We start from the raw sequence: 24,798 nt of genomic DNA, 5'->3' as shown, positions 1-24,798 counted from the left end.
TGGACGTACTAGGTAGACTTACTTATATACCCTACATGTATGTATGTTCCTTGGCTGCTGTACCACTTCTTGCCTACCTACTTCGTACTTAGCTATTCACCTACCTACCTAGTTTATGCGATGGAGGGTTCCATGGAGCCAATGGAATGCTAGGCTCAAAACTGCAACAATGCAACAACCTCGACGAGGTGGATAAGGTAGGTAGGTAAAGTAGGGTGGTTGGTACACGTGGGTATGACAGATACCTGTCATAGCTACCTCTCCATACTTTGCCTAGGTAGGCATCTAAAGAACCACTAAACTGGATTAGGCTAATTTTAGAGGTCAGAAGTAGACAGCTGGTCGGTCAGACTAAGCGTGGACTAGTTGACAGCAACCGAAAAGTAAAAAAGAAAACAGAGTAGTCTATGGAGCTGATGAGGGCGCAAAAATGCAACCATAACAAAAAAGAAACTCACGCGTCATCCAATAAAATCAATAAACCCGTGGCCATGTCCATCCCTACAGTAATTCAAGGCAAGGCCAAAGTACCAGATGTACCGTAAGCAGGGACCGACCTGCAAGCAGTACAACACAGGCTTCGGGGATCGGGCACAACACATACATGCATAAGGTACGGTGTATGCGGTACACAGCAGCAAGACCAAGAATCCATATACGGTATCAAAAGAATGACTATCTTGTTTTCCAATACAAAGATCTTGGTATGGATCTGATTTATTTGGAGGGCGGACCAGTGGATGCACATGATAGAGGCACGCACCCGTTTTAGTTCTTATCAACTGCTTTTCTTCAAGGGTGGCTTCGGCCCACTGATCAAATCAGGGTCCAAGGACCGTACATTTTTGCTGCTTCTTACTTTTACCAAGCCTGCATACCGCGCGTCAAGGTAGTACTCTGTAAGCCATGTTTAGGGCGCTATGCAAGGTCCGGCATTTCAATTTACGTCTTGGGATTGGGGGTGAAAAGCAACCAATCACGAATAGGGATGCTCTCACACTTTACTCTATGTGCTACGAGTACCTGCCTGGCCTGGCGGTGGAAAGTGGACAAAGTCAAACTCACCGTGCCAGGGTCTGCTTGGTACCTTCCTTTCTCGGTATTCATGGGCCGGCATAGTTCACGTTCACGGTCCGCTTATAGTGCTTTCCTTCTTGGCAGAAAGCTCCGATCTTCTTATCGTAGATACCTTATGTGGTAGATAAGGAGCAAGGGGAAGCAAGCACCAACCAAATTCACTGCGGGGGTAAAGTAACTTCCTTGAGCTTGAGCTAAGCTAAGCTACTGGTCATGGCACGTGGTGAGGGGTCGACTGGCGACACGACAATTACAAACATTGCTAATTGCACCGCTAACTACCTACCTACCAGGTACCTAGACCATCTCCAAATCCCATAATAAAGTAGGTGACCTACCGAAACCCATCTCACCTGGATGCACACAAGTTTGGCCAAGACCATCAAATGATATCACCGTATATATCTTTTTTAAACCCTTGCAAGGTACGAAGCGCCGCCTCTACTCTGGGTAGGGTAGGTACCAATACGTAGTTTGGAACCGACGGGTCCAGCCGCGTAACAAGTTATTTCGGTTAGAACAAGAAGCCCGAGTCATCCTCCGCACCGGAACGTGAACTTCAAAGCTTTGGCGTGCCTTACTGCCTACAATAAATGGCCCAATCAAAGCCAGTTTGGGTTTCCACCTTGACAAGCTCTCGAGTCCCAAGTTCAGTTCCCAAGGAATGACAAATGACAAACAACAACTAAATACGCCAAACTCAATCATGGAAAGATGCCATTCCAATGTCATTATCAAGTGTTTGTTCTCAACATGAAAGAACACAACAACAGTTTCCACCGCATCAAAGGGACCAAAATTACATTACAACTTAGATGGCCGGCCCTGGGACAACCAGGTCATGACCTGATCAGTGAGCACACATTTTTCGGGCCCGGGCTTGCTCCACCATACCTGAAGCTCTTCCAACTCCTCCTTCCTCCAGCGACTGATCTCGGACCCGATCCAGGCCGCACATTGTTGGGCACATTCTTTAGGCCTTTCCATCGGTACTAAATGCCCAAATCCTTCAATCACGTATGAGGCCACTTTCCCAGCCCCAACCCCACCGCTGCCACCCAAACCGGACCCGGTCCTGGTCACTAGATCTTTACAGACCTCGGGAGGGCTCGCAGGACTGGCGCCCCCGAAGACGTATAACACGCTTGGTCTGACGTGCGGTAGCATCGTGTAGAGACGCGCCCCTGAAGGCTGATAAAAATAGTCTTCGGTAGGTCGTCGTTCCTTGAAGGGGAAATCCTGTATCCTCGATTCGTCGTATTCAAGTTCCTTCCCATCTTTGGACAAACGTTGCGCAATGGGGCGCAAAAAGGAGAAAACTTCTTGGTCTCTAGGAGTGACTAGTCTGACGGCCGGAGGTTTGGACTCTGGATCATCTTGCAGACCGTAGCGTATCCATGCTTCGAAAATTCGGGGATCCCAAGTCTCGTAAAAAGGATGTTTGGAAAAGAAGGCCTTTGCTGCGTCTCGAGAAGGAAAGCGTTCATGCCTGGTCGCCGAATAAACCATTACGGCCGTCCCGTTGGCGTCGCAGTCCCAGATCCCTACGATAGGTTCTAGGATCATGATACTTCGAAATAGTCGTGGGTGCAACAGAGAAACCCCTGCCAGTACTGGGCCACCCAAGGAATGACCAATTCCGACCATTGGCGCCGGTATGCGGAAATGGGTTATCATTTGAAGTATGTCGCGTTCGGCATCGGCCCATGAAGCTGTTTTTGTTGTTGTTATTACCTTGTTAGTGACTTTCTTGACTAGTGTTTATATGAATGCGCAAAAAAAAAAAAAAAAAAAAAAAAAAAAAAAAAAAAAAAAAAAAGAGGAGAAAACCTACGGTCATTGCCTAGTTTTCCCTTATTGACAACTCCACTCTCGCCCTGCCATGCCATATCTGCTATCCATATTGAGCGAATTTTAAACCCATGAGCGGAAGACTGGGCCAAAATGTCATCCCAAAGCGGCTCGTACAGCTCCTGTGGGAAATATATTTAGTTCAAGATGCTTATCTGCTCGCCTTTGCTGGTTTAACGGCCCATCCCATTCGTTCACTTACTTTGGGGAGACCACCCCCCTCGGCACCAATTATGGTAACGTCTCCTGGCTGGGGTTCAGGGTTGTTTTTTGGAATGTACTGATTCAGCACAAGTTTCAACACCTCTTCCTGCGAATTCGCTGTCGCTCGTGGATATTCCCTGATGTGCGACGCATCAATAGTGTGTTTTACAACGTGGAAATAAGTCGAAGTCATGGTTGCTGGGTCTAGGGGGTGGCTATATACTTGCTCAACGCGCCGGTATCAGAGCGTGGGCAAGGCTAAGTAATCCGTTGATATCTGATATGAGGTTTTCATTGACCATGGAGCCAGCTATTTATCACAGAACGAGGCGTGCTTAAAATCTTTTCCAAACTTTGACTGGCAACTGAGGGCTGAAGCATGTGTGAATTACTAACCGAGTAGTTAATTAAGATAATATGCCGAACTGGAGAATCTATGCTTTATTGACCATTGGATGAACTGAAAGCTGCGATGGTGTCCCCGCTGCCTTTCTATAGTATCACGAGAGCCCATCTTGGCGAAGATAACTGGTGGGCGGAAACATGGCCGTGATGCTGGAAAGGGCGAGAATAATATAGCAAAAAACCATCTAACCACATGGGCATTTTGTCTAAATTACTACTTCTGCTTTTCGCAAAGCCGATTCGTTTATGGACACGGGGGCCGGTCATATGATCGCCAATACCTTCCTACCATGTGTCCAGATTAGGGTTACTTGGATAAGGGGGGAAAAAAAGCCTTAGGTACTAGAGACTCCGGAGACGGCATGCAAGGTAATGCTCCGTAGGCTAACGAATGCTCCCGTACAGCCAGCTTGCGGCATGCGGGATAACTTCACCATCAGACGATACACAGCAACACCAGACGGGCAGCCCTTGGAAATATTCCCCCAAACTTTATACTACTAGCTTTCCGATCAGCATTGGAAATGAAACTGCGGGGTAAGCCAGTTAAACAGTGTTCGACGTGCGTGTTTCTTATAAATTGCAATCCTGTGTGGCTCGTTACCCAAGAATAGACTGACGCAAGTGACATGTATGGGGGGTTAGAGTCATGCTTCTGTTCCCCTCCCTCTGACATGGGACGCCGTTAGTTAGCCGACATCCGGACACCTTTTTGGGGTTCTGCTGGCTTCTCAATTCTAAGCACACGTGGGCTCTTCATTAATTATCTCGACTATCAATTTTCTTTGTTTTTTTTTCTTTTACACTACGGATATGCCTGTACATCCAAAAGACCAACACAAAAGCACCATGCAGAGATTTGAAAAGACGCTATTTCACTCGGAAAAATACATGGGTATGCAAAGTTTTGTTTGCTAATGATGAGCTATGAAGGATAGAAGTGTTATTGTGGTAGTTGATAATCGTGCACCTAGGTATGTATTAAGGGGAGGGGTATGCACAAGAGCAAGCTCAGTTAGAAAAGGAAGAAAAGAAAAAAAAAGAAAAAAAAAAAAAGAGAAACGCTCTGCAGAAATTGCCATATGCTTTGCTATCCAGAATCAAACAAGCCTTAATACACCCTCGTGGCTGGGACGGTAAAGTTGGATGGCCCCACGTAAGCCTGGTGTTCAAACTCAGTGCCGGAAGCTACTTCGCTAATCTGATCACTGCCGATGGTGTGGACCCCCACGTCCCTGGCGGACTGCGTGTCGGAAATATTGCGCGTCAGCGTCAACTCGGCGTGGCCGTCGTTGAACTGTTGCCACGAGAAGGAGATTCCAGAGCTGGAATCGCAGATGGTCGTAGAGACATTGACCAGTGACTCGTTGATGTTGGTCTGCAGCGCGTTGCACTGCACCGGCGGAGTTGAATTGGTGGTCTGAACGAGGAAGTCGTATCTGTACAAGCAAAAGTCAGTATGCAAACTGTATTTTGTTTAACGCGGCAACGGCGATAGAACAAAAAAAGAAAAGGCTTCGGAATGGCACCCATCACTTACTCAACCCGGTGGCTTAGTGTCTCCGCCTTGGCTGTCAGGTTCATGACTGTAAAGGCCAGCGGCTGTTCTTCATGTGTGGCCGCCGCGTGGGCCTGCAGACACAAGATGGCCTGCATGACGGCTGAAATCCGCCACCACATTGCGTGGTCCAAAGCGATTCGGAGTGTGAGTGAAGTAAGTACGGATGTAGTCTTGTACGGCGATAAAAGGTGGGATGAATTATGGATAGAAAAAAAAAAAAGAAAAAAAAAAGAAAAAAAAAAAAAAGTCAATGGTGTGCGTGCGTATGTGTCTGTGTGTATGTGCAGATGGACGATTACGAAGTTCGCAACGGTTTTTGAAACAAGCAAAGGAATTTCCCAATGATCCAGAAATTCGTATGTATTTTGCAGTATGTTGTTGTAAGTGGTTCTGCTGTTGTGCGCATCAGCAAAAATCGGACCGTGATGGGGCCGTTGACGATGACGCAGCGAGGTCTATTACTAGTAGTAGCTGTACTACCAGTTATGTTGCGAAAAAGCTCAGTTGGTCAGTTGGTCGTCTCTGAATTCAGCATGGCAGCGAGCGAGACCCGAGTATTTTCTCCCATCTTCTAGTTCTAGTCCTTCAAGACCAAGTAATTCATCCCAATCCCCAATTGGCTGCATTTCATCCGAAGCATCGTCACAAAACCAAGCCGCATTCCATTTTGGTCAAAGAAACTGGATTCAGGGTTTTGGGCTAGCTATTTTTATAAAAGAGGAGAAGAGAAATCTGCTAAAAGGACGGTACGGGTTCGTGTTTGTCCGCGGGTACACAGCCCCTCAGGTTTTAGCAGGGTAATGCGGCATTCTCCGTGTTTCCCTGCATTTCACTGGCATGCAAGTCAACCTTGTTAATTTGTACTACGGTACAGCTACTACGTAAATAAGTTAGGTATATACTCATTGCATACCTAACTAGGCAAGATCTACCATAGTAACAGGTTGGCACAGTTTGAAAGTTCATTTCCAACCCAAGGATCGTATGAAGTTGCAGCAAATTTTTTTCTTTTTTCTTTTTTTTCATTCTGTGCCAGGTGGTGGGAATGAGAGCCTGGAGTCTTCTATGCACCATAGAATCAATCTACACAATTATGAATATTATACATGCAGTGGCAGTAGAGAAGTAGGACCTTTTTTTTTCCCTATACAATGATTGGATATTAATTATTTTTTGTTATTCCGATGAGCAAGAGGCCGGCTTGCTAGTGGTATTTTCCGCCACACAGAAAGACGCTAGCTAAGTAAAAAAGAGAAGATAAAAAAAAAGACTTGGCTTCTTTGGCAGACACAATATCGTGATAATGGTTCATTGAACACGCGCTCGTGCAGTTAATAACCATCCTTAGCCTCAGTCATTGGAAGAGAAAAAAGAAGAAAAAATCGAAAAAGAGTGAAGCAGAAAAATTAAATCATTCCCGTCATATTCCGAGTAACGTGACAGACAATTGAGGGGCTTGAGGATTTGCGCAAGCTTCCCCTTGCATTCTCAAACTTTTACCCTGATTGATGGCAAAGCCAAAACCAGAAATGGATAAAAACAAGAAATATATACTAAGGCCAAAAAAGTATGTGTAGACAAAATTGACTGCAGCCTCAAATCTTAAAAAGTGCGGTCCCAGATCGGCTAAAAAAAAATCGGAATAGGAAAGCTCGCTATGTGCGTCGCTTTAACTCAATTCCCAGTTTTGGGAGGCCTAGGCACCGTGGTGTTCCCATTGCTGGGGGTTTTGGGAATAGTGCTGTTCCCAGGGTTGGGAGTCTTGGGCATATTGGGAGCCGGAGCAGGTGCGGCTGGAGGCGGAGCAGGACTCGGTGGTTTGGGAGCAGGATTGGGAGCAGGAGTATTCTTGGGCGCAGCTGGTGGAGCCGGTGAAGCCGGTGCCTTGGGTGGTGTGCTAGCCGGCGGCTGAGTAGAGTTGTTCGCCGGCTGACTGTAGGTCGCAATGGCGTCGTCGACGACCTTGACAATATCCTGACCCTGCCTTTCAGCGATGGGCTTGGCGATGGCGGGAAGCTTGGAGACAAGTGCGTCCTGCAGCCCGCCGGTTTGGGACTTTTGGCTAACCAGTTGGTCCTTGATCAGAGAGCTGGCGCCGAGCTGGTCAAAGACGGGCTTCTTCTTGACAATGTCACCAATTGTCTGCTTGACCTGATCACCCAGCCCCTGACCAGCCTGGGCGATGGACAGCGAATCAATCAATCCCAGCTTCGGAGCGGCCTGGATCTTTGCCCCGGCCTCCTGAAACACGCCCATGGACGACTGTGCCACCGTAAGTAGCGGCTGTGCCGTGGTGAGATCTTTAGGATTGATGTTGTTGATGGCTGTATCGAGATTCTTGAGCACCGTCATAACTTGGTTCAGAGCGCTCGTGATCATTTCCTTGCCGTCTTTGCCACCGTCCTTGCCTTTTCTCCTGCCTAAATCTTGCGCTTGTACCTCAGGAGCTGCCGCCCCATCCTGAGCCTCCTGGGCCTCCTGCACCGGCATGGCCGAAACCAGCTGCTGCAGCCCCAAAAGGGTGACGAGATATTTGACATGCATTTTTGTTTATGTGTTTATTGCCTTTTTCAGGTAACTTTTTTTTTCTTGTCTTTTTTTTATATCCGGTGGATCAGCTGTTTGGTAGGGAACCGTGGTGTAGTTTGCTTTGATGTGGTGTGGTCGGGTGGTGTCAGCACAGGCTTGTGGTCTAAGTCACCGTGACTATCTTGCTTCAGAAGTACTCTTGTCGGGAATGAAAATGAGGGTGGAGGGCATATCAAGTGAATTGATATACTGAATGAAAAAAAAGAGATGGTAACGATGGGTATCTTGACGAGTAGGGCAGCTTACGCTGTACCGTATGATGTAGTGTATATAAATTTCCAGAGAGTTGGAAAGCGAGCTATATAGGTAGATATATACTCATTCGTCTAGATCCAGAACTGAGGTCATTGGCTCAACTTATCTCTACTAGTCAGATGATGTCCGCCCGACAATGATGACCACCGGTCCCAACAGATAAAAAAAGAAGAAAAAAAAAATAAAAACTTGTCATGATCATGTATGACAAGGACCCATCTTGATCAACAGGAAGGTCAAATTCGGCATCTGGTGTGGTCTCGATCGTCACATATTAGCCCAGTCACAAAGTATCGCTGACATGGTTCAGCTTGTGTTCTCTCTCGCTTCCGCATCTTATCTTCTCGCTAGGCTCTCATCCAAATCTTTTGTTCCCCCGCGCCATGTGGACATCAGGGTTCCGGTCTCGCTCATTTTCTGTACGGAGTAATTTATCTCCCCGGACTCGCGCCGGGATGCCATCCGGAAGATGATGGGCCATCTATGGTGGCATTTTCTCCCTTCTACCTAAGTTGCTGTTTCTGGTCTGTCTCCTTTTCGATCAAACCAAACCACCCAACATTGATAAGTCCCATAAAAAGAAACTGCCACATATAAGAAAAAAAAACATCAACAACAGATAACAGACCAAAAGCCAATGTTCGTCTATTCGTGAACTCCATCCCCTCAACTGTTCTAGTGCTTCGCTTGTTTGATATACTAAACCTTAATAAACTTAAACTTTTCCATGGCGTTTCTCCGCAAATAACAGCAGCGAGGTTGATTGACACACATATTGCTTCGTACGTCGCGAAAAAGAAAAGAAGACATACATTAGGCCAAGGTCGGGAGCCAATCGCATTTTTGGACGACCAGACCAGCCATCAGACAAACATCACAATCTTGTTTGCGAGTCACACGGGTCAAGCACCTAGTACCTGAGTTAATCCTTGTTCAACTTTGAAATGCCAAGTAGCACAAGAGTAAGCCGTAGGGAGAAAATCAACGACGCTCTCACAACCTACGATGTACCTTTTGTTTCTCTCCAAAGACACGGATAGGCATTTTCTGCTGGCTCTGTGTCTCAAACTTTACTTTTCTGGGTAACAATGGAAACGCTTGGTCCAAATTCGCCTTCGGATGGATGCATCCAGACGAGGAGTCCAGTTGTGCCTTGGTAAAATGACATAGTTCATTTGATTCAATCTTTGTTTTCTGGGAGGTAGGTAGGTTCAGATCTGCAGACCCAAATATCCCAGAAACATGGTTGTATCAAAATATGGGAACCTAGAAGAAACTCGCGAGGCTTCAAAGAATAAATTCTGGCCCGGAAGGAAGTCGGAGACGGACAGTCCGTTGGTATTTTGTTCATGTCCGCAGCAAATCACTGATCTTACTTTTGGGGCTTTCCACTAAAAGCTACATATTTGTCAATGGCAGCTTCGAAATGATCGTAAATATGCTGGTGGGATTTGCTTGTGGACAAACGGTTGCGTCCTATATACACACCCCAATCAGGGTCGTTGGCTGTAGTCTGTAAGGCTAGGTGCAGGTGGAAATTGAGCCTTCAATACTATTTGAAAGAACTGGTCATCTTGAGGTTTTCAAACACAGGCCCCTTTTGCCCGAGATATAATTATGTACTTGTTGATTATCTCATTCTTGATAAACAGCTAGTGGCATCATCCTGGAAGCCTCGTATGATTTGTTCGTAGCCCACCCCCAACTACCCCTGAGATGATGTATAACAACGAGCGACGCTCCCAAAACCGCCAATATACTTGTGCTCACCGCGCACCCCTGCCGCCTTTGGGCTTTCTCTTCTCAAGTGCAGTAGGCACCTCCGTTGGACTGCACACACCTGCCCGCATTGCATCGAGCACTAAGTTGCCAGGTACGGCTACCGTTGCAGACGTAGATGTCGCTGTTTCTGTTTTGGCACTGGTAGGAGCCGGGGTTGCAAAGCGAACCAGCGGTGCTGGTGGCCTGGCGTGGGGCGACAGCTACTCGGTTGGGCTTTTCAGTGTCTGTCTTGCTGGGGGCAGCGGTGATGGTAGCGGCAAATGCGAGGGCCGCGAGTGTGGATGAGAACTTCATGCCTACGAGGAAAGAAGTAGACTGGGGGAGATATTGTTTTCCACTGGGGAATATCGAGCAAAAGAGAGGCGGCTGAAGCTTAGAGGCCAGAGGATGATTGACTTGGAGGCGTGGCTGCTTGATGGACGGTATCGGACAAGACACGAAGAAATATTGCGGCCGTTCAAGCCTTTATAGACCAAGGAGGCAGAGTTGGAGAAGGAGAAAGTAAATCGTAAACAGATATGTTGAGGCTCCTGTTTGAACGGCATACCGCGTACGTGAGAACTCACTGCCATATTTTGGTAAACAAAGTATCGTCAACTGGCCAATCAATGCAGCCGGCAGCCTGACTGACTTGAGACTCTGCATCTTGCTCGCGGGTTCCTTACTAAAGTACAAAAGCGAGCTTGTATATTCGAGTTGACATTGCATCTCACATCAGCAGACAAGCCGCAACGGGGTGCTTCAGTAAGCAGAGAAAATGCAGCTACGCCTGAGATATGCATAAAATTTCCAAGTGTTGAAGATATATATTGGCCAGTTCAGGTCAGGCTTTATGTGGCATATTTGCCAAAAAACAAGAAAGAGGGGAAACCCCTTGTTCTGCACAAGAACAATGCATTTTGCCTTGCTGACGCGAGCCAACAAGTCTCACTCTGACTTTCTTAACCAGGCAGGCAAAAGCAACGACCAAGATCGGCCCCGAGCTGCCGCAACTGTACTTTAATTCAGGCCTTCTCCCAGCGGGATCTTCATTCCATGCCTGCCTGCGTATCCTGATTTTTCCGCGGGTTTCCACCCCTTAGATTCGAGGAGTGCACCACCGTCCTGGAGAGCAAACACCTCGACCTTGAGTGGCCGACAACATTTGATCATTTCCTTTTCGCTGGCGCTGCCAAACCCCCAGAGAGAGAGGTCACCGCCAGGGCAGGTGCCTGAAGGATGATTGAGTGTGATGATGATGATTGTTGATTAGCATAAATGTCCAAAACTGTACATGAAAGATGCAGAGAGAAGGGGACTAAATGATTGTTGGATTGTTGGAACTTACTCAAGGCAAACAACAGGTCCTGCTCACACAAAAATTCTATATAATCCCCGGCTTGTGCGGGACACGGATTCATGAAATACCTGCCTTTCTCATCCAGCCCCGTAACCTGAAACAGGTTAATGACATCGTGAACATCCCTCTCCTCAAGACCAAAGGGGACCACAGCCCTTGTGAGGTTCGAGTGGCACTGAAAGTCGTAACTGCCACCGCTGAGCACGTTGTTGATATAAGGGTCGCAGCGGGTGCCCAGCAGGTCGTGCACGCGGCCGCCCGTCTCGTCAACCCCGTACCAGTCTAGCGAGTCGGCGATGATGGTGGCCAGGGGTCGCATGTACGGCAGGCAGGACCACAGGCGGTCGTGGGTCGAGACGTGAGATGCATGCAGTTGCTTTGTGCGGCTGGCCCAGAAGCGCTCACGGGGGTTGTGAGCGTTCCAGATGTTGAGATCACCTGAGGGACATGGTTAAGATTTGAAAAAAAAAAAAAATGAATTTATGGCCGGGTGGTCGTGAGACGAAGGGATAGATAGATTATCATAGATGGATAATACGTGGAACTCACCCACTTGCGGCCCCTCTGGTGTGCTGATTCTCACTATTGATCCCGCCGATGCCTGCCATGCCCGCCCCGATCGAATTGGCAAGGTGAATTCTTCTAGCAGTACACGCGGTGCCTCTTGGATCTCCTGATACAGCTGTTTGTCAACAGCCAAAGCCGAGCCGGGGTGGGGCAGATATGCCGGCACGGGCTTAGGGATGGGCTTGCGGGCGGCGAGTCTTTCCGCGGGGGTGCCAAGACATGCGCCGGGATTTTTGCTATTCGTTTGATTATCTGTCATGGTTGTGTACCTATTTGTTTATTTGTATATCTCTTATGCCTTTGCCTTTGTTTTTCGCTGGTGTCGTGTCTTTTGGGAACCTTTTTTTTTGTTTTGATTTTCCGGAGCCGACCCACCGAACGGGTCCGATACTCGGTGGTCTCTACCTAGCTTATCTTAGCTATTTAGAAAAATTAATTCAATTGCCTATTAGCACGTGACAACTGCCGGCATACTTGCTAACAATTCAATGTTCTCTACATTTATCAGAGTTTGTTAAAGTGTGAAAATTAAGCTAGCAAGCTAGACTTAAACTGGGCACTTGAAAGGAACTAAACGAGTCATAATGCCCAGACACTTAGACGATACCGGTAGACAGTGACGTTTAGCAAAATTCAACACAGATATCAAACATTATTAAAATACATCATTCTCTCTCTTTCCAGTTATAATCTCAACATTCAAAACAAATCAATTAGTTGTTGGTCTTCCATTCCCCAGCATCCCTCGTGCTCTTGGCCACATTCTGACCGCCGCTCTCAACGGATGTTCCAATGTTGGCGACGCCGTCTCCCAGCGGCTTGCCCAGTCCTCCGGTGACTCCCGAGACCGTCTCGCCAACACCGCGGCTGGCACCACCGACCACTCCACCGACCGTGTTGGTCAAGCCAGAGAGTGTGTTACCGACAGTGGAGGTGCCGGTCTTGGCGACGCCGGTTGCGCCAGAATCCTTGTTGTCCTTGTTGTCGAAGAGGCCAGACATTTTGATTTGTGTAGGTTTGTTTGTGGGCGTTTTGCTTTTCTTCTTATTTTGTTTGGCAACAGTGATTGCTTGATATGAGCAACAAAATTTGGTTTGTTATTTGTTTGTTTGGTATGAGTGAAAGTATGAACGGAAACATCCATCTCTTTATGGGACCAAAGCGTGTTGCAACACTACCATTTTATGCCTCACAGCTCCCACCCTCTATGTATACCGAGACGAGTAAAGAATCTTGAATGTCATCACTTTTCGAGGGTATTTGCTCCAAAAAAAAAACCCACACAGAGCCACGTCCGCATCAGTCCAGAGCGGGATGTGAGTGGGCGGCAAAACACGCCGACGTCAGAAAATGCATCTGCATTTATTTCTCATTGGGCCATGGAAAAGCGATCGGCGGACCCAATGACGCGCCCTGATGTAGTGTGGGCAGGTTTACAGGATTTTGCAATCGAACAACATGACGTCTAGAAAAATCGGCCCAGTGTCAGCCACACTTTGGATATTCTTGCAATTACTGTACATATTTTCTGGAAGGAGTCCCAAGCACACATGTTACGTCAATTGATATCGCCAACTGGCTGAAACGCCACACATTGGATGCAAAGCTGTTTAACTACAGTAGATCAATCATCTCATTCTTATCTCTTATCAACCAACATAATACTGCCAAGCCTGCCTGACGTTTTGATGTTGGGATTTTGGAGCATGATGAATACTGATGCATACCTTGGCACCTAGGGATTGTGAAATAATTGGGATGATGGATGACGGCTGCTAGTGCTACATTAAGATGATATTCAAAATTTAATCAGTCCATCCCGAAAGGAATTTAGGTGGTCCAAGATTTGGTTGGTAACATGCATACATCTTGAACGCCAGTGGTACCTGGCATGCACTCGTTGTTTACCGTAGGCCTAAACAAACCATCAACCTACTTCAATTATTAGCGAGCAGTAACGTAAAGTGAAGTTGCTACTACCAGGGTACAGCCGATTACCCCGCATCTGCTCCCCCAAGTCCCTTTCCACTCGGGATGTGGAGCCGCATGCTTCCAGTGGAGGAGGATGATCCACTTGTGTCCGACTCCAAACACATTGAAACGACAAGATGGAGGACAACCTGGTGTGCCGACAACAAACATATTCAACACCAACGAGCAATGAATGGGTTACCTAAGAACTGTTTACCAGTATCAACCACTACGTCCGTCGTTCCCCTTCCTCTGTCGGGTTCTTTTCCTCACTCCTGACAGTACCCCGACCCGACCCGGCCTGCGTTGTCGGCCCCAACCACAACCATCCACATCCAACATGACATCCGATGTGCCTGCCTCGCTGTTTCTGGGCTCCTCCTCATCCTTGACCCTGGCGACGTCGCTCACACATCACACTCGATCAACTACAAGCCCCCTCCACCTCTGCCCGAACTTTTTCTTCGCAACTGGACGCCCGCATTCGCCAAAGCTAGGGCCCAGCAAGCCAAAGTAGGCTGTACCGTACTTGCCGTCAACCAACCTATCCAACGCAGTCGCTTCTCAGCCGCACCTCGACAGGCATCCCTTGCACCTCACCGGCCGCTCTCACAGATGACCGCCGCGACCGGACAGCACCGATTACTGTGAAGATGATGGCTACAGAAACACAAATACAACCATGATCAGGCCCAGCAGGGGAAAGGTTCTGCATCGCTGCCGTGCGTCCGATCGGTTGGTTTATGCATAGTATCGCCTTGGTCTCATCCAGGGCCTTTGGTATTATAGGTGTGGTGCCCAGCACCGTCATGTTCAACCAGCCGTGCCTCGTAGTCTCGCACAACATTCTACTCGTCGGACCTGCCGCGAATCCACGGCTTGCCCATATTAATTACCCCGGCTTGCAGGGCAACTATCCCACTTCTAAACCATAGGTCCGATATCGAGTAGCCAGCTCATATCCCCCGCGCGTTGGCTACCATGAGTCCTGTATTCGCCTTTGCCGTAGATTGCCGGACTCCTTCGGCCTCATGTCCTACACCAAGCATACACAACTGTGCAAGGCCCCATGGCATCAAGTCTTTGCAAAAGCTGGAATGTCACTCAACAGAGCGCCACATACGACAGCCTACCTGCTATGGAACGTTTGGGTGGCGTCCGGGTTGGATAGTTAGTAGACGTTTGTGTTTATGCTTGCGGCCAACTCCTCGCCCTTACCGATTCGGTGAGTAAGGAAGCGGGTGGTCGATGGGCGTGTAGTAGAACATGCGTGACCGTGAAATGGAAGAGAGTGTGTTATCTGAATCTTGGCAACGTATTGGCTGGTCAGTGGGATCTTTTCCGAGTTTTACAGGCATATGAGCAAGACTGTACGCCTGGTCGGACTGCCAGTAGCTTGTCGGTTCTGAACACAAGGCATGTATGTGTATATAGTTGTGTGTGAGTATACTCGGCCCCTCAAAAAGCAGTAGGTGATTTAACTGGCTGTAGTAGCCTACCTTCTCCTGGTCAAAGTCAGCAGGAAACTCAAAACAAAACTTGGAATCTGATTTTAAATCTTGAGAATGTTCCTAACGCACGCCCTCGGAACCGTCGGCGGTATCCCTATCGAGCCTCATCTAGGCAGGTGGTGGCCAGCTTGGTCGTGTCAACCACGGCGCGAGCCACCTGTGTGCTGAATATGACCTTGTCTTGTAGAGGCTCGTTAACACCCAGATGTACACGCGATTCCAGCGTCGTTTTCCGTCAACCGCGTCTTTCTCTCCTTGGTGGTGTTGACACCTAAACGCTTTGTCTTGCCGTCGTTCTTTGCCTAGGCAGTCGACCTCGCGCCCCATTCTTGGGGAAACCAAGAGGTACAGGCAGGCGTCAAAACGGATGTTGGGCAAAAACCCTGGTACTGGCGTAGGCATCTCTGGTCCAAGTGCGGGCCCAGGTCTTTTTCACCGACTCGGACTGGAAAAAGGGCGATGGTGTCGTAGTATCTGTTGAAGAAGTCCGCGGCTGCATCCGGTGGAGCAACAGTCGCAGTCGTTGTGGCAGCACACTGCCGGCACCCACACTTCCTCCTGATAGCTCTGCGAGGTGACCTTGAGGACAAAGCCTCCAATACGCAACGAAAGAGGAGAAGACAATGGCCCCAAACACCAGTCAAAGCAGTCTTATGCGCTATACGTCCTTGGTCGCGGACCTCTGCCATGCACGATAGGTCGAGACGGTCGGATAGGTCATGTCAGGGAGAGTCCCTGGTAAGAAATTGGTTTGCAGCAGCTGCTTGATGAAGTTCCTGCGATGTTGAGGTGCCATGGGCAGATGACGGGGGATGAGATTGTCGCGATCAGCCAGCTGGCACAATGGATGAGGACGGTGACGGTGACTTTGAGGGCTTGCAAAGTGGTTGATCCAAAAGCCCGTTTGTATGGTGTACTTGGACATGGAGATTAGGTGATGGTTTGGGATTTGTACTTGGTGCCAATATCGGAACGGGATTGAATGGGGGCTGTTTGATGCTAATGACAGACAGAATACTACGAAGGGTCAGTAGCTGTTTTTTTTTTCTTTTCTTTTTCTTTTAAATTCCAGACAAGGACTTCGTAACGTACACAGACGGAAGTAGGCCACCTAGAAGGGCGTCCGGGTATGCCCGCATCATCCTCACACCTGCAGGAAAGGTTTAGATATCGAGAGTGGTTAGGGCGCATCAAGTCGCTGTCATATCTGGGTAGATATTTGATATCCGAACCAGTCTTTAATCTATGGTAAAATTGTAACTAGAACATAGAGGTAGTACCATACTGCACATAAGTGCCTTCTGTGGATATCCAAGGTGGGAAAGATTCCCAAAACAAGGGGTTACACAGCCCGGAGAGACAGAGCGACAGATTGAGCTAGGTGTTTTTGGCACCACCAAGGGACAGTTGTGTGCTATGTACAGCATTTATCCTAGGGCTAATGCCTGCCTTACTTGATGGTAAGCAGGAGACCTAAGAAGGACTATAGGTATATTGGGACAGCACAGGTTAGAGTGATTCGAAGAAAGAAAAACAAAGATGTTTACCGACAAACTCGTGTACCTGCATTAGTTAGGTAATTACTTTACTGGGCTCCAGAAGCACATCGTTCATGATGGAGGTGTATGTATATCTTGCCAAGGCGGGATCTACCTGAATAACGACAACAATAACACCAAAAGCATACTTTACTTTCCTATTGACTGCTTTTATGACGCAACCTCTGGAATGGCATATTTTCCTGTATCTTTAACAGACTTGTCTCGAAAAAGATTCTATGGACAGTTTGAGGAGGACATATATCTCCTAGTATTGAATATGTAGGGTCTACTGCAGTGTCATAAACTCTAGCCATGTCCCCTTTTTTACAAAGGAAAAGAACAATAAAGCGGGATCTCTGTAGCCAGAACGAGCGTTAGGCCCGTCTTTTACTGACGAGGCAGACTGAAATCTTGCCCAGGTTACCTAAGGTATCTTACCGGCTATACCTTAGGCATCAAAGTACGCACGTACTGCCCGCCACTGGCAGAACCAACGACCAATTTTTAAATTACCTTACAGAGAGGGGAGGAAAGACGAAGAAACAAGTCAGAGGATCCACAAATCAGCAAGAGGTCTAAAATCTCAGCCGAGACTGACTAGAATCTTAGCAGACAAGAAACGATCACCACCCTCAACCAGCTTGCTTCTTCGCCTTGATCTTCAAGACTAGTTTAATTTAACTTCCAACCAAGCTTGCAACACTCTCATAATGGATTCTTCAAGCAAGCAGAATGTGAATCTCACCCCACGCGAGTGCGAGATTCTCGTCGGCGCCTGGCTTTCGCTCAAAGACCCCCAGCCACAGGTCCGTCACTCTATCATTTCTGTCCCTCTTTTGCGCTTGAACCTTGTGACTAATCACACAGGTACTATTTGTTGTACGCTTTCAGCTCGACTATGAGAACTTTGCCAACTTCCTCGGCCTTCAGAAGGCCAAATCAGCTCGCAACGCCTTTGGAGTGCTCAAAAAGCGTCTTCAGGAGGAGTTCGGCAATGGCGTCAGTGGCAATTCCGTCAACAACAAGGTTGTCACCACCAAGAAGACCAGCACCAAGTCGACCACTACAAAGAAGAAGGCTTCCGAGATGCTGGGAGATGACACCGGCGGCGATCAGGTCGACACCAACCCTTTCCAGCCCGCTGCAAAGAAGGCCAAGCAGGACAACTACGATCCCGGTCACTCTGAGCTCGAGGAGGGTTACATCTACGAGGATGGACGTATCTGAGGGGACCCATCTTGAATACGGCGCTCTTTTCGAAGCAGTGATATCTTTTTGATTTACTATTTGAGGAATGGTTACGTCGTGGAAGTGGACACCCCTAGTAGGAAACTGGAGGGGTTCTTATACTCTGGATCATTGGCCACAATTTCGGACTTGGACAACAAGCTTAGAAATAGAAAGATAGATCCTAAATACATCCCAAAGTGGTTCGAAACTTATCAAGTGAGCCTCAGGGTTGATACATATACATTTTCCCTCTTAAAAGCGATTTAGTGACAATGACTGAGTGTTTCTGGGAGAGCATGGTCAGCATCCGACATTAGGAACCCAGATTATCCATGCATATGGAAATGAATCTCATATCAAGTAACGCGAGCTGTCTCCTATGCCTGAAACCGGCCAAAACTCCGGGACGATAGCAAATGCCCAAGACGCGCGGATGGCTCTCTGGACGCTATGCTGCTGGTGCCAGTTTGCGAGCGTTTGCATGACGTCGTTCAAACTTCCCTTCAAGCTATGCTTGCATGTCTTTATAAATGATTAGATTTAATAGCAGTTTGTGTAGAGTAAACGTGGGAGTCGGACTCGCCGTTGTCCCGTAGCGGACAGTCCAACTTTATCAGCATGTTATCAAAACCCCATACTGGCCAAGTGAACGTTTTTGGGTTTGTGAAAAGCATACAGGTGTTAAGCTCTGATGCACTTATTTCAGGCATGACGCCAGCTGGCTCTCGAATTTGTCGTAATCTACAGTCAACAGTCACATAACACTTGGAGACGTAATATTTTGAAGTGACAAATTTCGTTAAAGCTCAGATTAGGTACGCAAACAACAATCAAACACTCGTTGCTCCAGGCCACTTGATTTCAAATATACGATTATCCTTTTTGTTTGCAGTTGAAAACACTCAATACATTGTTCCAATATTCGATAGCTACAACGATATTTGACGCAACTAGATTCAGCTGCAGATCAAGATCAGTTTCACTTTCCAAGAGGGCATGTGCATTCTTTCTGGCCACTGACCTGCCAAACCCCAATAAAGAGTTCCTACCAGCTGACGGAAGAAGAGAGTAAAACAAATTTTCTTTTTGTTCAATGCCACTCACTCTGAATCTTTGTGCATAACGAATGAACCTGTCTCTTCTCTAGGTACCCAAACTTGCTTGAAGAAGACACATAACAAGGCATCGCTTGAGAAAGTTTGAGTGACGCAACCAAGCATACCTTCAAGCCAAAGCTCCCCTGCCAAAGTTCCACTGCGACAATGAAGGTAAGACTTGCTGCTTTTACTTCCTTGGTCATCCTTCACTGACAAAAGCCCAATTCTCGAAACTCCAGCTTCTTCATATCATCCCAATCCTCAAGGCAGTTGCCATTTTGGCATTGCCACATATCGAAAACCGTCAGGATACTGGTCCCAAAGAGGCCTTGCCAAACGAGAAGTCTCCCACTCTACCTTCAGCTTTTGGCTCGACCGATATCAGCAGCACCTGGATCAACTGCGACCAAGCCACCCCAACAATTGGATGCTTCCCGTTCCCCACATCGAGCTACAAGACGCCCACCCTCAGCGTGACGGCTATCCTTGCCAACAACACGGAGAACGAGGGCCGAGATATCGTCAACAACTATCGCCTCGGCTCGACATCATCCACCAAGTACAGCTTTTGCCAGGCTGAGGTGGTGACCTCGTACCAGACCTTCAGTGAAGGAGTGCCCACGCCAACAACTGTAGCTGTGGCTATCACGCAGTGTACCCAGACAGCCAATACCCGTTCCGTCACATCGTTCCCGTCCAGCACTCTTCTTCCGTCTACGCCAGTGGTCTGTCGGACTTATATCACAACGCTGACCGACAAGATCAGCGATGGCACTACCACTACATACTTGAACACGCTGACATCTACCATGACCAGTTGCGGTCTGGCCAAAGCGACCAAGACAACTGAAACATCCTACATTCCCATGACCATCCCAATCACCTTGGACAACAGCGTCTGCTTCATGTCGACCGTCACATCTACCGGGCTCTTCACGGCAGGGTCCGACATCACCATCACTATGTTTACAGCCCACAAGCCCACCACCACGTGCAGGCCAATCGGATGGGAGACACATTCATCATGGATGACCGATAACACCGTCACAGCAACCACGTCGGCCATACCGTCGTCGACCGAGAAGACAAAAAACACTGCGCTTGCCCAAGAGGAAGGAAAGTGGTTCATCTCACGGCGATGAGTCTGGCGAAACAGTAAGTGTGATGCGTCTTCTCCATCCGTGAACCCTTTCGCAAATGAGGTTTCACTGACAGTTTAAAATTACTTTGCCGATCCCAATCGTAAAGCAGGCTGAGCAGCAGCCCGAGTTTACCAACAAGCGTCAGGTTGCTAGAATGCCTTACCTCAGTCACAGACTACCTTAGGTAGGTACTTAGCGAATGATCTCATTTTGGAAGACAAGACATCCTCGGCCACACCAATAGTCAACAATCACGAGATGACATGACTGCCTCGATCTGATTATACTTCAAGAAGTTCACTTGAAAAGATCATCGCGTCTATGTCGGTGGGCAGGTTCTTGTCGACCATCTCGACCGTTTTCGTGACCAAGAGGTCATGGACGCTTGTGTATCCGCTTTTCATCTCTGCCTCTCAAGACAGGCTGCTTTCTCCTCATGGTCACCTCGATTAGTTAGCTTTGCTTTTCTCCTTTTTTTTTTCTCCTTTTGTCGCCCGAGCCAGAAAAGAAAGCCCGGGAGGAAGACAACTTTTGCGAAGAAGCAAGTTTGGTAGTAAAATTAGCTCGGAGACATGTTGTCTTCGCGTTGAATTTCAAGACATGCATTTACACTCTGGCGTCTCTATTTACTGTCAGTGTCTCCCTGCATATCTCCTTCCACCTGAAGGCGTTCTATTTACACTTGACCAGACTTGTAGCAATGAAGCAAGCAGTTGTAGGAACGGTGAATGCCCCTTGTATTGTGCGCCCCCGAAATGATGCTCTATCTAGCGAGGGCAGATGCCGAAAGTATTACTGATGACTCATAAATAGTAATGATACAAATAAAACAAAAAAAAAAAACCCCCTCCATGCTCCAAAACAATCCCTTCACTCGTATCCAAAAAGTCCCTCCCACTCATTCGACCATGACATCCATCATGACCTGTTGCCTCGTGTCCCAGCTGTTGTTCGCCTCGGGGAAAGAGTGTTGCATCGGCAGCCGGTAGCCACCGTTGAGCTGTCGCTTGCACTGCCGCCTCTCCTCGGCGCCGCACGGGTCGGCGTCGTAGCTCAGCGAGGCCTTGCGCTTGGTCGCGACCGGGGCCTGCTGCAGTATCTTCAACCTCTCGACGAACCGGCACCACCTCTCGCGCTCCTGCGAGGCCCAATGCGTGCCAGTGACCACGGCGGGCTCGAGCGCGCCGTGTTGTATCCTGCCCGACGGCCAACTGCCCCACAGCTTGATGGCCATCAGCCTCGGGTTGGCGGCGTCCCTGGAAAAGTACGCGACCTGCCTCCCGCTGGCGTCGTACAGGCCACCGCGGTCTTGGGAGCCGCCGAGCGAGAAGCTGCCGCCGTTGGCCATGACTGCCATGCCGCCGATGAGGTTGGCGCGGGCCGAGGGGGCGTGCAGGACGGACACGAGGCGGAGGTGGGTGGGTGCGGCGGCTCCCGGGGTGGATTCGACGGGGACGAGAACGGTGCCGACGCCGAGGACGCCCAGGTCGGGGCTCGAAGGGTCGCAGGATACGTAGGTGGAGAAGGGCGTGTATTCGACGAACCAGGCGCGGTCACGGCAGACGCTACAGAGGGTAAAGAAAAAAAAAAAAAAAGACGTAGGTTAGCGGGCGATAGGGAAATAGCTGACAAAAGGGGGGGAAAAGAGTGAGCGTACTGGATATTTGAGCTGATGCAGAATACCCAATCGGGGCAGATTTGGTCGATCGGCGCCATGTTGAAGGGATCTGTGGGATATGAGAGAAGTACTCAATTGAAACGGAGAGAGGCAAAGGGTTAGGTTTTGTTGTTGTTGTTGAGCAACTCAAGTAAGACTGTATATATACGAAGAGAAATAGATGGTGTACGCCAAAGACTATAGGAACGTATTAGAAAAGGAAAGCTTGAAAGTGTGAGAGAGTGTGTGTGTGTGTGTGTGCGTGTGCGCGCCAGGAGTGAAGCTAGAATTGAATTGAACTTGGAGCAATTGGATTGGATCGCAGCATGCACGTAAGGTATGTATGCACGCAAGAGCACGCACTTTCCAATCGAGTTGGCCCGGTAATCGAATGGATGTCGTGCGGCGAGCGGGGCACATAATGAACTGTGGGTCGACTTGGAGCGTGCATTTACTTGACTTTTTTTGTTATCTTTCTTGTTCTAGCGTGCGTGCGTGAAAATTCGCGTTTCAATCAAGCAGGCGCGTCTCTCCAGATTTGGTGGGTCCCATTGCTGAACCCAAAAAAAAAAAGTCCGGGCGTGGACTGACTGGTTGAGGCCATCTAGAATGAAATAGTTCCAAAGTCTATATCTTGACTAGTCTAGTTTTAGCCAAGTCAACTTCAAGCAAGGGACAAGAAAGCTTAACAAAAGTTAGTTAGATACATAAATAATTACCTACCTCCTTGTTACCTAAGGTAGGTCTAAGGTAGGTATTTAAACTAGGTACCTTACCAATCCTATACCATTTGTTCTTTAGGAATCACCGGCTCCTTGATGAAAAACCCCTTGGGAAGCTCAAACTCGGCATCGATTGTCTTTCTCATCGTGTTCACCATGTCCTTGACCACATTGTACCCAAAACTAAAGTCATAAAACTCATCTGGACCCTCTGCGAAAAGAGAGTAAAAAAAAAAAAAAAAAAGTCAACAAACCTTCATCGTTTGTTTGTCAAGACTAGGATGGGCAACACAAGGGCTAGCGATTGGCTATGCACTTACTCGGAACCGTCTCGATCGGAACAAACCTTCCTGCCTCGGCCCTGACCTTGAGCGCCTCGTCCTGCCCGACGTTGCTCAGAATCTGCAGCGCGCTGGCCCGATTGCGGCGTACACTGTCGAACGCCACCAGCCTCTCGCCGACTGTCTCGGGCGTTGCTCCGGCCATTGAGATGCCGAGAGCCACCCCGTCCTCTACGGCCTGTGCGCCTCCTTGACCCTGGACTATTATTTTCCGTCGTGTCACTGTCAGTCTTGATCAACAGTCTTCATGGTTGCCCAACCTAAGTACCCAAGGGGACAAGGCTAGTTTTACTCACACGGGAGCATCGGATGTGATGCGTCGCCCACCATAACCATGCCGCCTTTGATCCAGGTCGGGAGTGGATCACGGTATAACAGCGGCCATTGTTTGTATTCTGTGGCCTTGCTGTACGCATCGGTAGCGTGACGCCAGACCGGCCACGTAAGTACCTGTCAGCGACTTATATGCTATGTCCAAGAAAGAAAGTAATCAGAACGGCAAGGTCGGCATGGCCCACCTTATGATGGCCTTGAGCTGCGGGTGAAACTCGGAAAAGGTTTCCAAGACTTTGGACTTGTCTGCGGAAGCATGCCAGTCTTGAGGCAAGCAATCCATTGGTCAACAAGAATTCCATCGCCAAGAAGAAATGGGAAGATCAGCACACCTTCTCTCTGGCCCAAACCGGCACTCGGATCGTTAAAAAGGCCCACAAAGTTGTGCACCTCGTTACTGCAAAACTCAAAGTCAGTCAGCCATTTCTCTCCCCTTTTGTTGCTTTCGGCTGCCACCTGGTAAACCCACTTTCGACATGTGTAAGAAACCAGCCTCTTGTCACCGGCGACAAACGAATTCATGGCACCGTCACCGCGTTCCTTGTCCCAATCCTTGGTCTCTGGGTCGCTATTGAGCACTTCGGTTGGAATGAGAAACCTGTAGCAGAAGTTGTACACGCCCACCGCCTTGGGCGTCACGGTCTGTCCCGCTATGGCTGCCGGCGCCCCTGAATGAATGCCGTTGGCCACTACCACCAAGTCCCCTGACACGACCTGTCCGTCTGCGAGAGTCACGGACGGAGTCTCTGGGCTCTATGTGCATTGTACCCGTTAATTTTATAACACGGCAATGAGTGCACCGCACCTGCACGAGCAGTGGGAAACGGGACAGGACGGGATCCGGTGAACAAAGACACTCACATATGCAACAACCTCAGCGCCAAGTCGCACCTCTATAGTTCCCCACGTCTCATCTCCGGCCCCGGGCTCAGCGAATGCCAACCTCCTCAGCTCCTCATGCAGGTCGACTCGGTGCGCGGCCATCCAAGGCCCACCATAGACTTTGTCAATCTGCTTGGTGTCCTTCTCGACCAGCCACTGTACTTCAAGAGTCTTGCCGTCGGCAAACAGGTTATGTTTGAAGCGCACCAGCCGTGCGCGGACAACATCGAAGCCCCAGGCGATCAGCGGCCGGGTCGAGTTGGGCGGCACGTGGATAGCTGCACCAACTTCGTTGTCGAACCGCTGCGACCGCTCCAGCATTGTGACATTGTGTCCGGCTCTACGGAGCGCCGTCGCACTGGCGAGGCCGGCGATGCCCCCGCCTACTACTACGACTTTGAGTGGCATTGCTGGTTCTGATGAAATTTTTAATTTTTTGAGAAAAAAAAAAGAAAGAAAAAAAAAACTAGGCTGTGGCTGACTGGCTCCAGAGGTGTGTCACTAAAGGGTTGATGAGGGGATGGATGATATGCAGCGAATTGATGAGCAAAACAAATGACAGGTAGTAAGCAGTAAGAGAAAGAAGTACAGTCAAAAAGCAAGTACAAATATAAAAGCAAAAGCAAATGGGAATTCCACGGTTCTTGGTGGCGCCCAAACTGCAGCCATTCAGGCTGTAAGTACTCGGTAGTTAAGCCGTAGCCGTGACCTGATGTTCCTTTCCAGGTCACCCCCCCCCCC

At 48.7% G+C, this 24,798-nt stretch overlaps 11 protein-coding genes across 11 annotated transcripts; 2 read left to right on the top strand and 9 right to left on the bottom strand.

Annotated features, from left to right (window-relative positions):
• Nucleotides 1–1,881: 1,881 nt before the first annotated feature.
• On the bottom strand, nucleotides 1,882–3,325 carry PgNI_08054 (uncharacterized protein; the record flags this gene model as incomplete). The annotated part of the gene is made up of 3 exons (XM_031128055.1): nucleotides 1,882–2,789; nucleotides 2,912–3,050; nucleotides 3,131–3,325. 3 exons carry the CDS (start codon nucleotides 3,323–3,325, stop codon nucleotides 1,882–1,884), a joined length of 1,242 nt encoding a protein of 413 aa, XP_030978648.1.
• A 1,323-nt stretch (nucleotides 3,326–4,648) lies between these two features.
• PgNI_08053 (uncharacterized protein) lies at nucleotides 4,649–5,215 on the bottom strand (the record flags this gene model as incomplete). The annotated part of the gene is made up of 2 exons (XM_031128054.1): nucleotides 5,078–5,215; nucleotides 4,649–4,976 (listed from the first exon to the last, which is right to left on the bottom strand). The coding sequence occupies exons 1-2, from the start codon at nucleotides 5,191–5,193 to the stop codon at nucleotides 4,649–4,651; spliced, it is 444 nt and encodes a 147-aa protein (XP_030978653.1). The 5' UTR covers nucleotides 5,194–5,215.
• A 1,557-nt stretch (nucleotides 5,216–6,772) lies between these two features.
• On the bottom strand, nucleotides 6,773–7,642 carry PgNI_08052 (uncharacterized protein; the record flags this gene model as incomplete). Its single annotated transcript, XM_031128053.1, has 1 exon — nucleotides 6,773–7,642. The coding sequence occupies one exon, from the start codon at nucleotides 7,640–7,642 to the stop codon at nucleotides 6,773–6,775; it is 870 nt and encodes a 289-aa protein (XP_030978652.1).
• A 2,103-nt stretch (nucleotides 7,643–9,745) lies between these two features.
• Nucleotides 9,746–10,018, bottom strand: PgNI_08051 (uncharacterized protein; the record flags this gene model as incomplete). The annotated part of the gene is made up of 1 exon (XM_031128052.1): nucleotides 9,746–10,018. One exon carries the CDS (start codon nucleotides 10,016–10,018, stop codon nucleotides 9,746–9,748), a length of 273 nt encoding a protein of 90 aa, XP_030978651.1.
• A 517-nt stretch (nucleotides 10,019–10,535) lies between these two features.
• PgNI_08050 (uncharacterized protein) lies at nucleotides 10,536–11,946 on the bottom strand. The gene is made up of 3 exons (XM_031128051.1): nucleotides 11,613–11,946; nucleotides 11,052–11,501; nucleotides 10,536–10,935 (listed from the first exon to the last, which is right to left on the bottom strand). Exons 1-3 carry the CDS (start codon nucleotides 11,887–11,889, stop codon nucleotides 10,724–10,726), a joined length of 939 nt encoding a protein of 312 aa, XP_030978650.1. The 5' UTR covers nucleotides 11,890–11,946; the 3' UTR covers nucleotides 10,536–10,723.
• Nucleotides 11,947–12,343: 397 nt separating this feature from the next.
• On the bottom strand, nucleotides 12,344–12,631 carry PgNI_08049 (uncharacterized protein; the record flags this gene model as incomplete). The annotated part of the gene is made up of 1 exon (XM_031128050.1): nucleotides 12,344–12,631. The coding sequence occupies one exon, from the start codon at nucleotides 12,629–12,631 to the stop codon at nucleotides 12,344–12,346; it is 288 nt and encodes a 95-aa protein (XP_030979231.1).
• Nucleotides 12,632–14,145: 1,514 nt separating this feature from the next.
• Nucleotides 14,146–14,448, bottom strand: PgNI_08048 (uncharacterized protein; the record flags this gene model as incomplete). Its single annotated transcript, XM_031128049.1, has 1 exon — nucleotides 14,146–14,448. The coding sequence occupies one exon, from the start codon at nucleotides 14,446–14,448 to the stop codon at nucleotides 14,146–14,148; it is 303 nt and encodes a 100-aa protein (XP_030979232.1).
• A 2,915-nt stretch (nucleotides 14,449–17,363) lies between these two features.
• On the top strand, nucleotides 17,364–17,880 carry PgNI_08047 (uncharacterized protein; the record flags this gene model as incomplete). Its single annotated transcript, XM_031128048.1, has 2 exons — nucleotides 17,364–17,459; nucleotides 17,521–17,880. 2 exons carry the CDS (start codon nucleotides 17,364–17,366, stop codon nucleotides 17,878–17,880), a joined length of 456 nt encoding a protein of 151 aa, XP_030978919.1.
• A 1,265-nt stretch (nucleotides 17,881–19,145) lies between these two features.
• On the top strand, nucleotides 19,146–20,122 carry PgNI_08046 (uncharacterized protein; the record flags this gene model as incomplete). The annotated part of the gene is made up of 2 exons (XM_031128047.1): nucleotides 19,146–19,151; nucleotides 19,220–20,122. 2 exons carry the CDS (start codon nucleotides 19,146–19,148, stop codon nucleotides 20,120–20,122), a joined length of 909 nt encoding a protein of 302 aa, XP_030978921.1.
• A 771-nt stretch (nucleotides 20,123–20,893) lies between these two features.
• PgNI_08045 (uncharacterized protein) lies at nucleotides 20,894–22,044 on the bottom strand. Its single transcript, XM_031128046.1, has 2 exons — nucleotides 21,780–22,044; nucleotides 20,894–21,687 (listed from the first exon to the last, which is right to left on the bottom strand). Exons 1-2 carry the CDS (start codon nucleotides 21,836–21,838, stop codon nucleotides 21,021–21,023), a joined length of 726 nt encoding a protein of 241 aa, XP_030978922.1. The 5' UTR covers nucleotides 21,839–22,044; the 3' UTR covers nucleotides 20,894–21,020.
• Nucleotides 22,045–22,389: 345 nt separating this feature from the next.
• Nucleotides 22,390–24,541, bottom strand: PgNI_08044 (uncharacterized protein). The gene is made up of 6 exons (XM_031128045.1): nucleotides 24,037–24,541; nucleotides 23,508–23,928; nucleotides 23,361–23,439; nucleotides 23,139–23,248; nucleotides 22,822–23,043; nucleotides 22,390–22,712 (listed from the first exon to the last, which is right to left on the bottom strand). The coding sequence occupies exons 1-6, from the start codon at nucleotides 24,463–24,465 to the stop codon at nucleotides 22,561–22,563; spliced, it is 1,413 nt and encodes a 470-aa protein (XP_030978923.1). The 5' UTR covers nucleotides 24,466–24,541; the 3' UTR covers nucleotides 22,390–22,560.
• Nucleotides 24,542–24,798: the final 257 nt, after the last annotated feature.

Source organism: Pyricularia grisea (genome assembly GCF_004355905.1).
Source record: "Pyricularia grisea strain NI907 chromosome V map unlocalized Pyricularia_grisea_NI907_Scaffold_6, whole genome shotgun sequence".
In the NCBI taxonomy this organism is placed as follows: domain Eukaryota; kingdom Fungi; phylum Ascomycota; class Sordariomycetes; order Magnaporthales; family Pyriculariaceae; genus Pyricularia; species Pyricularia grisea.
This window is presented reverse-complemented; position numbering and strand designations above follow the sequence as displayed.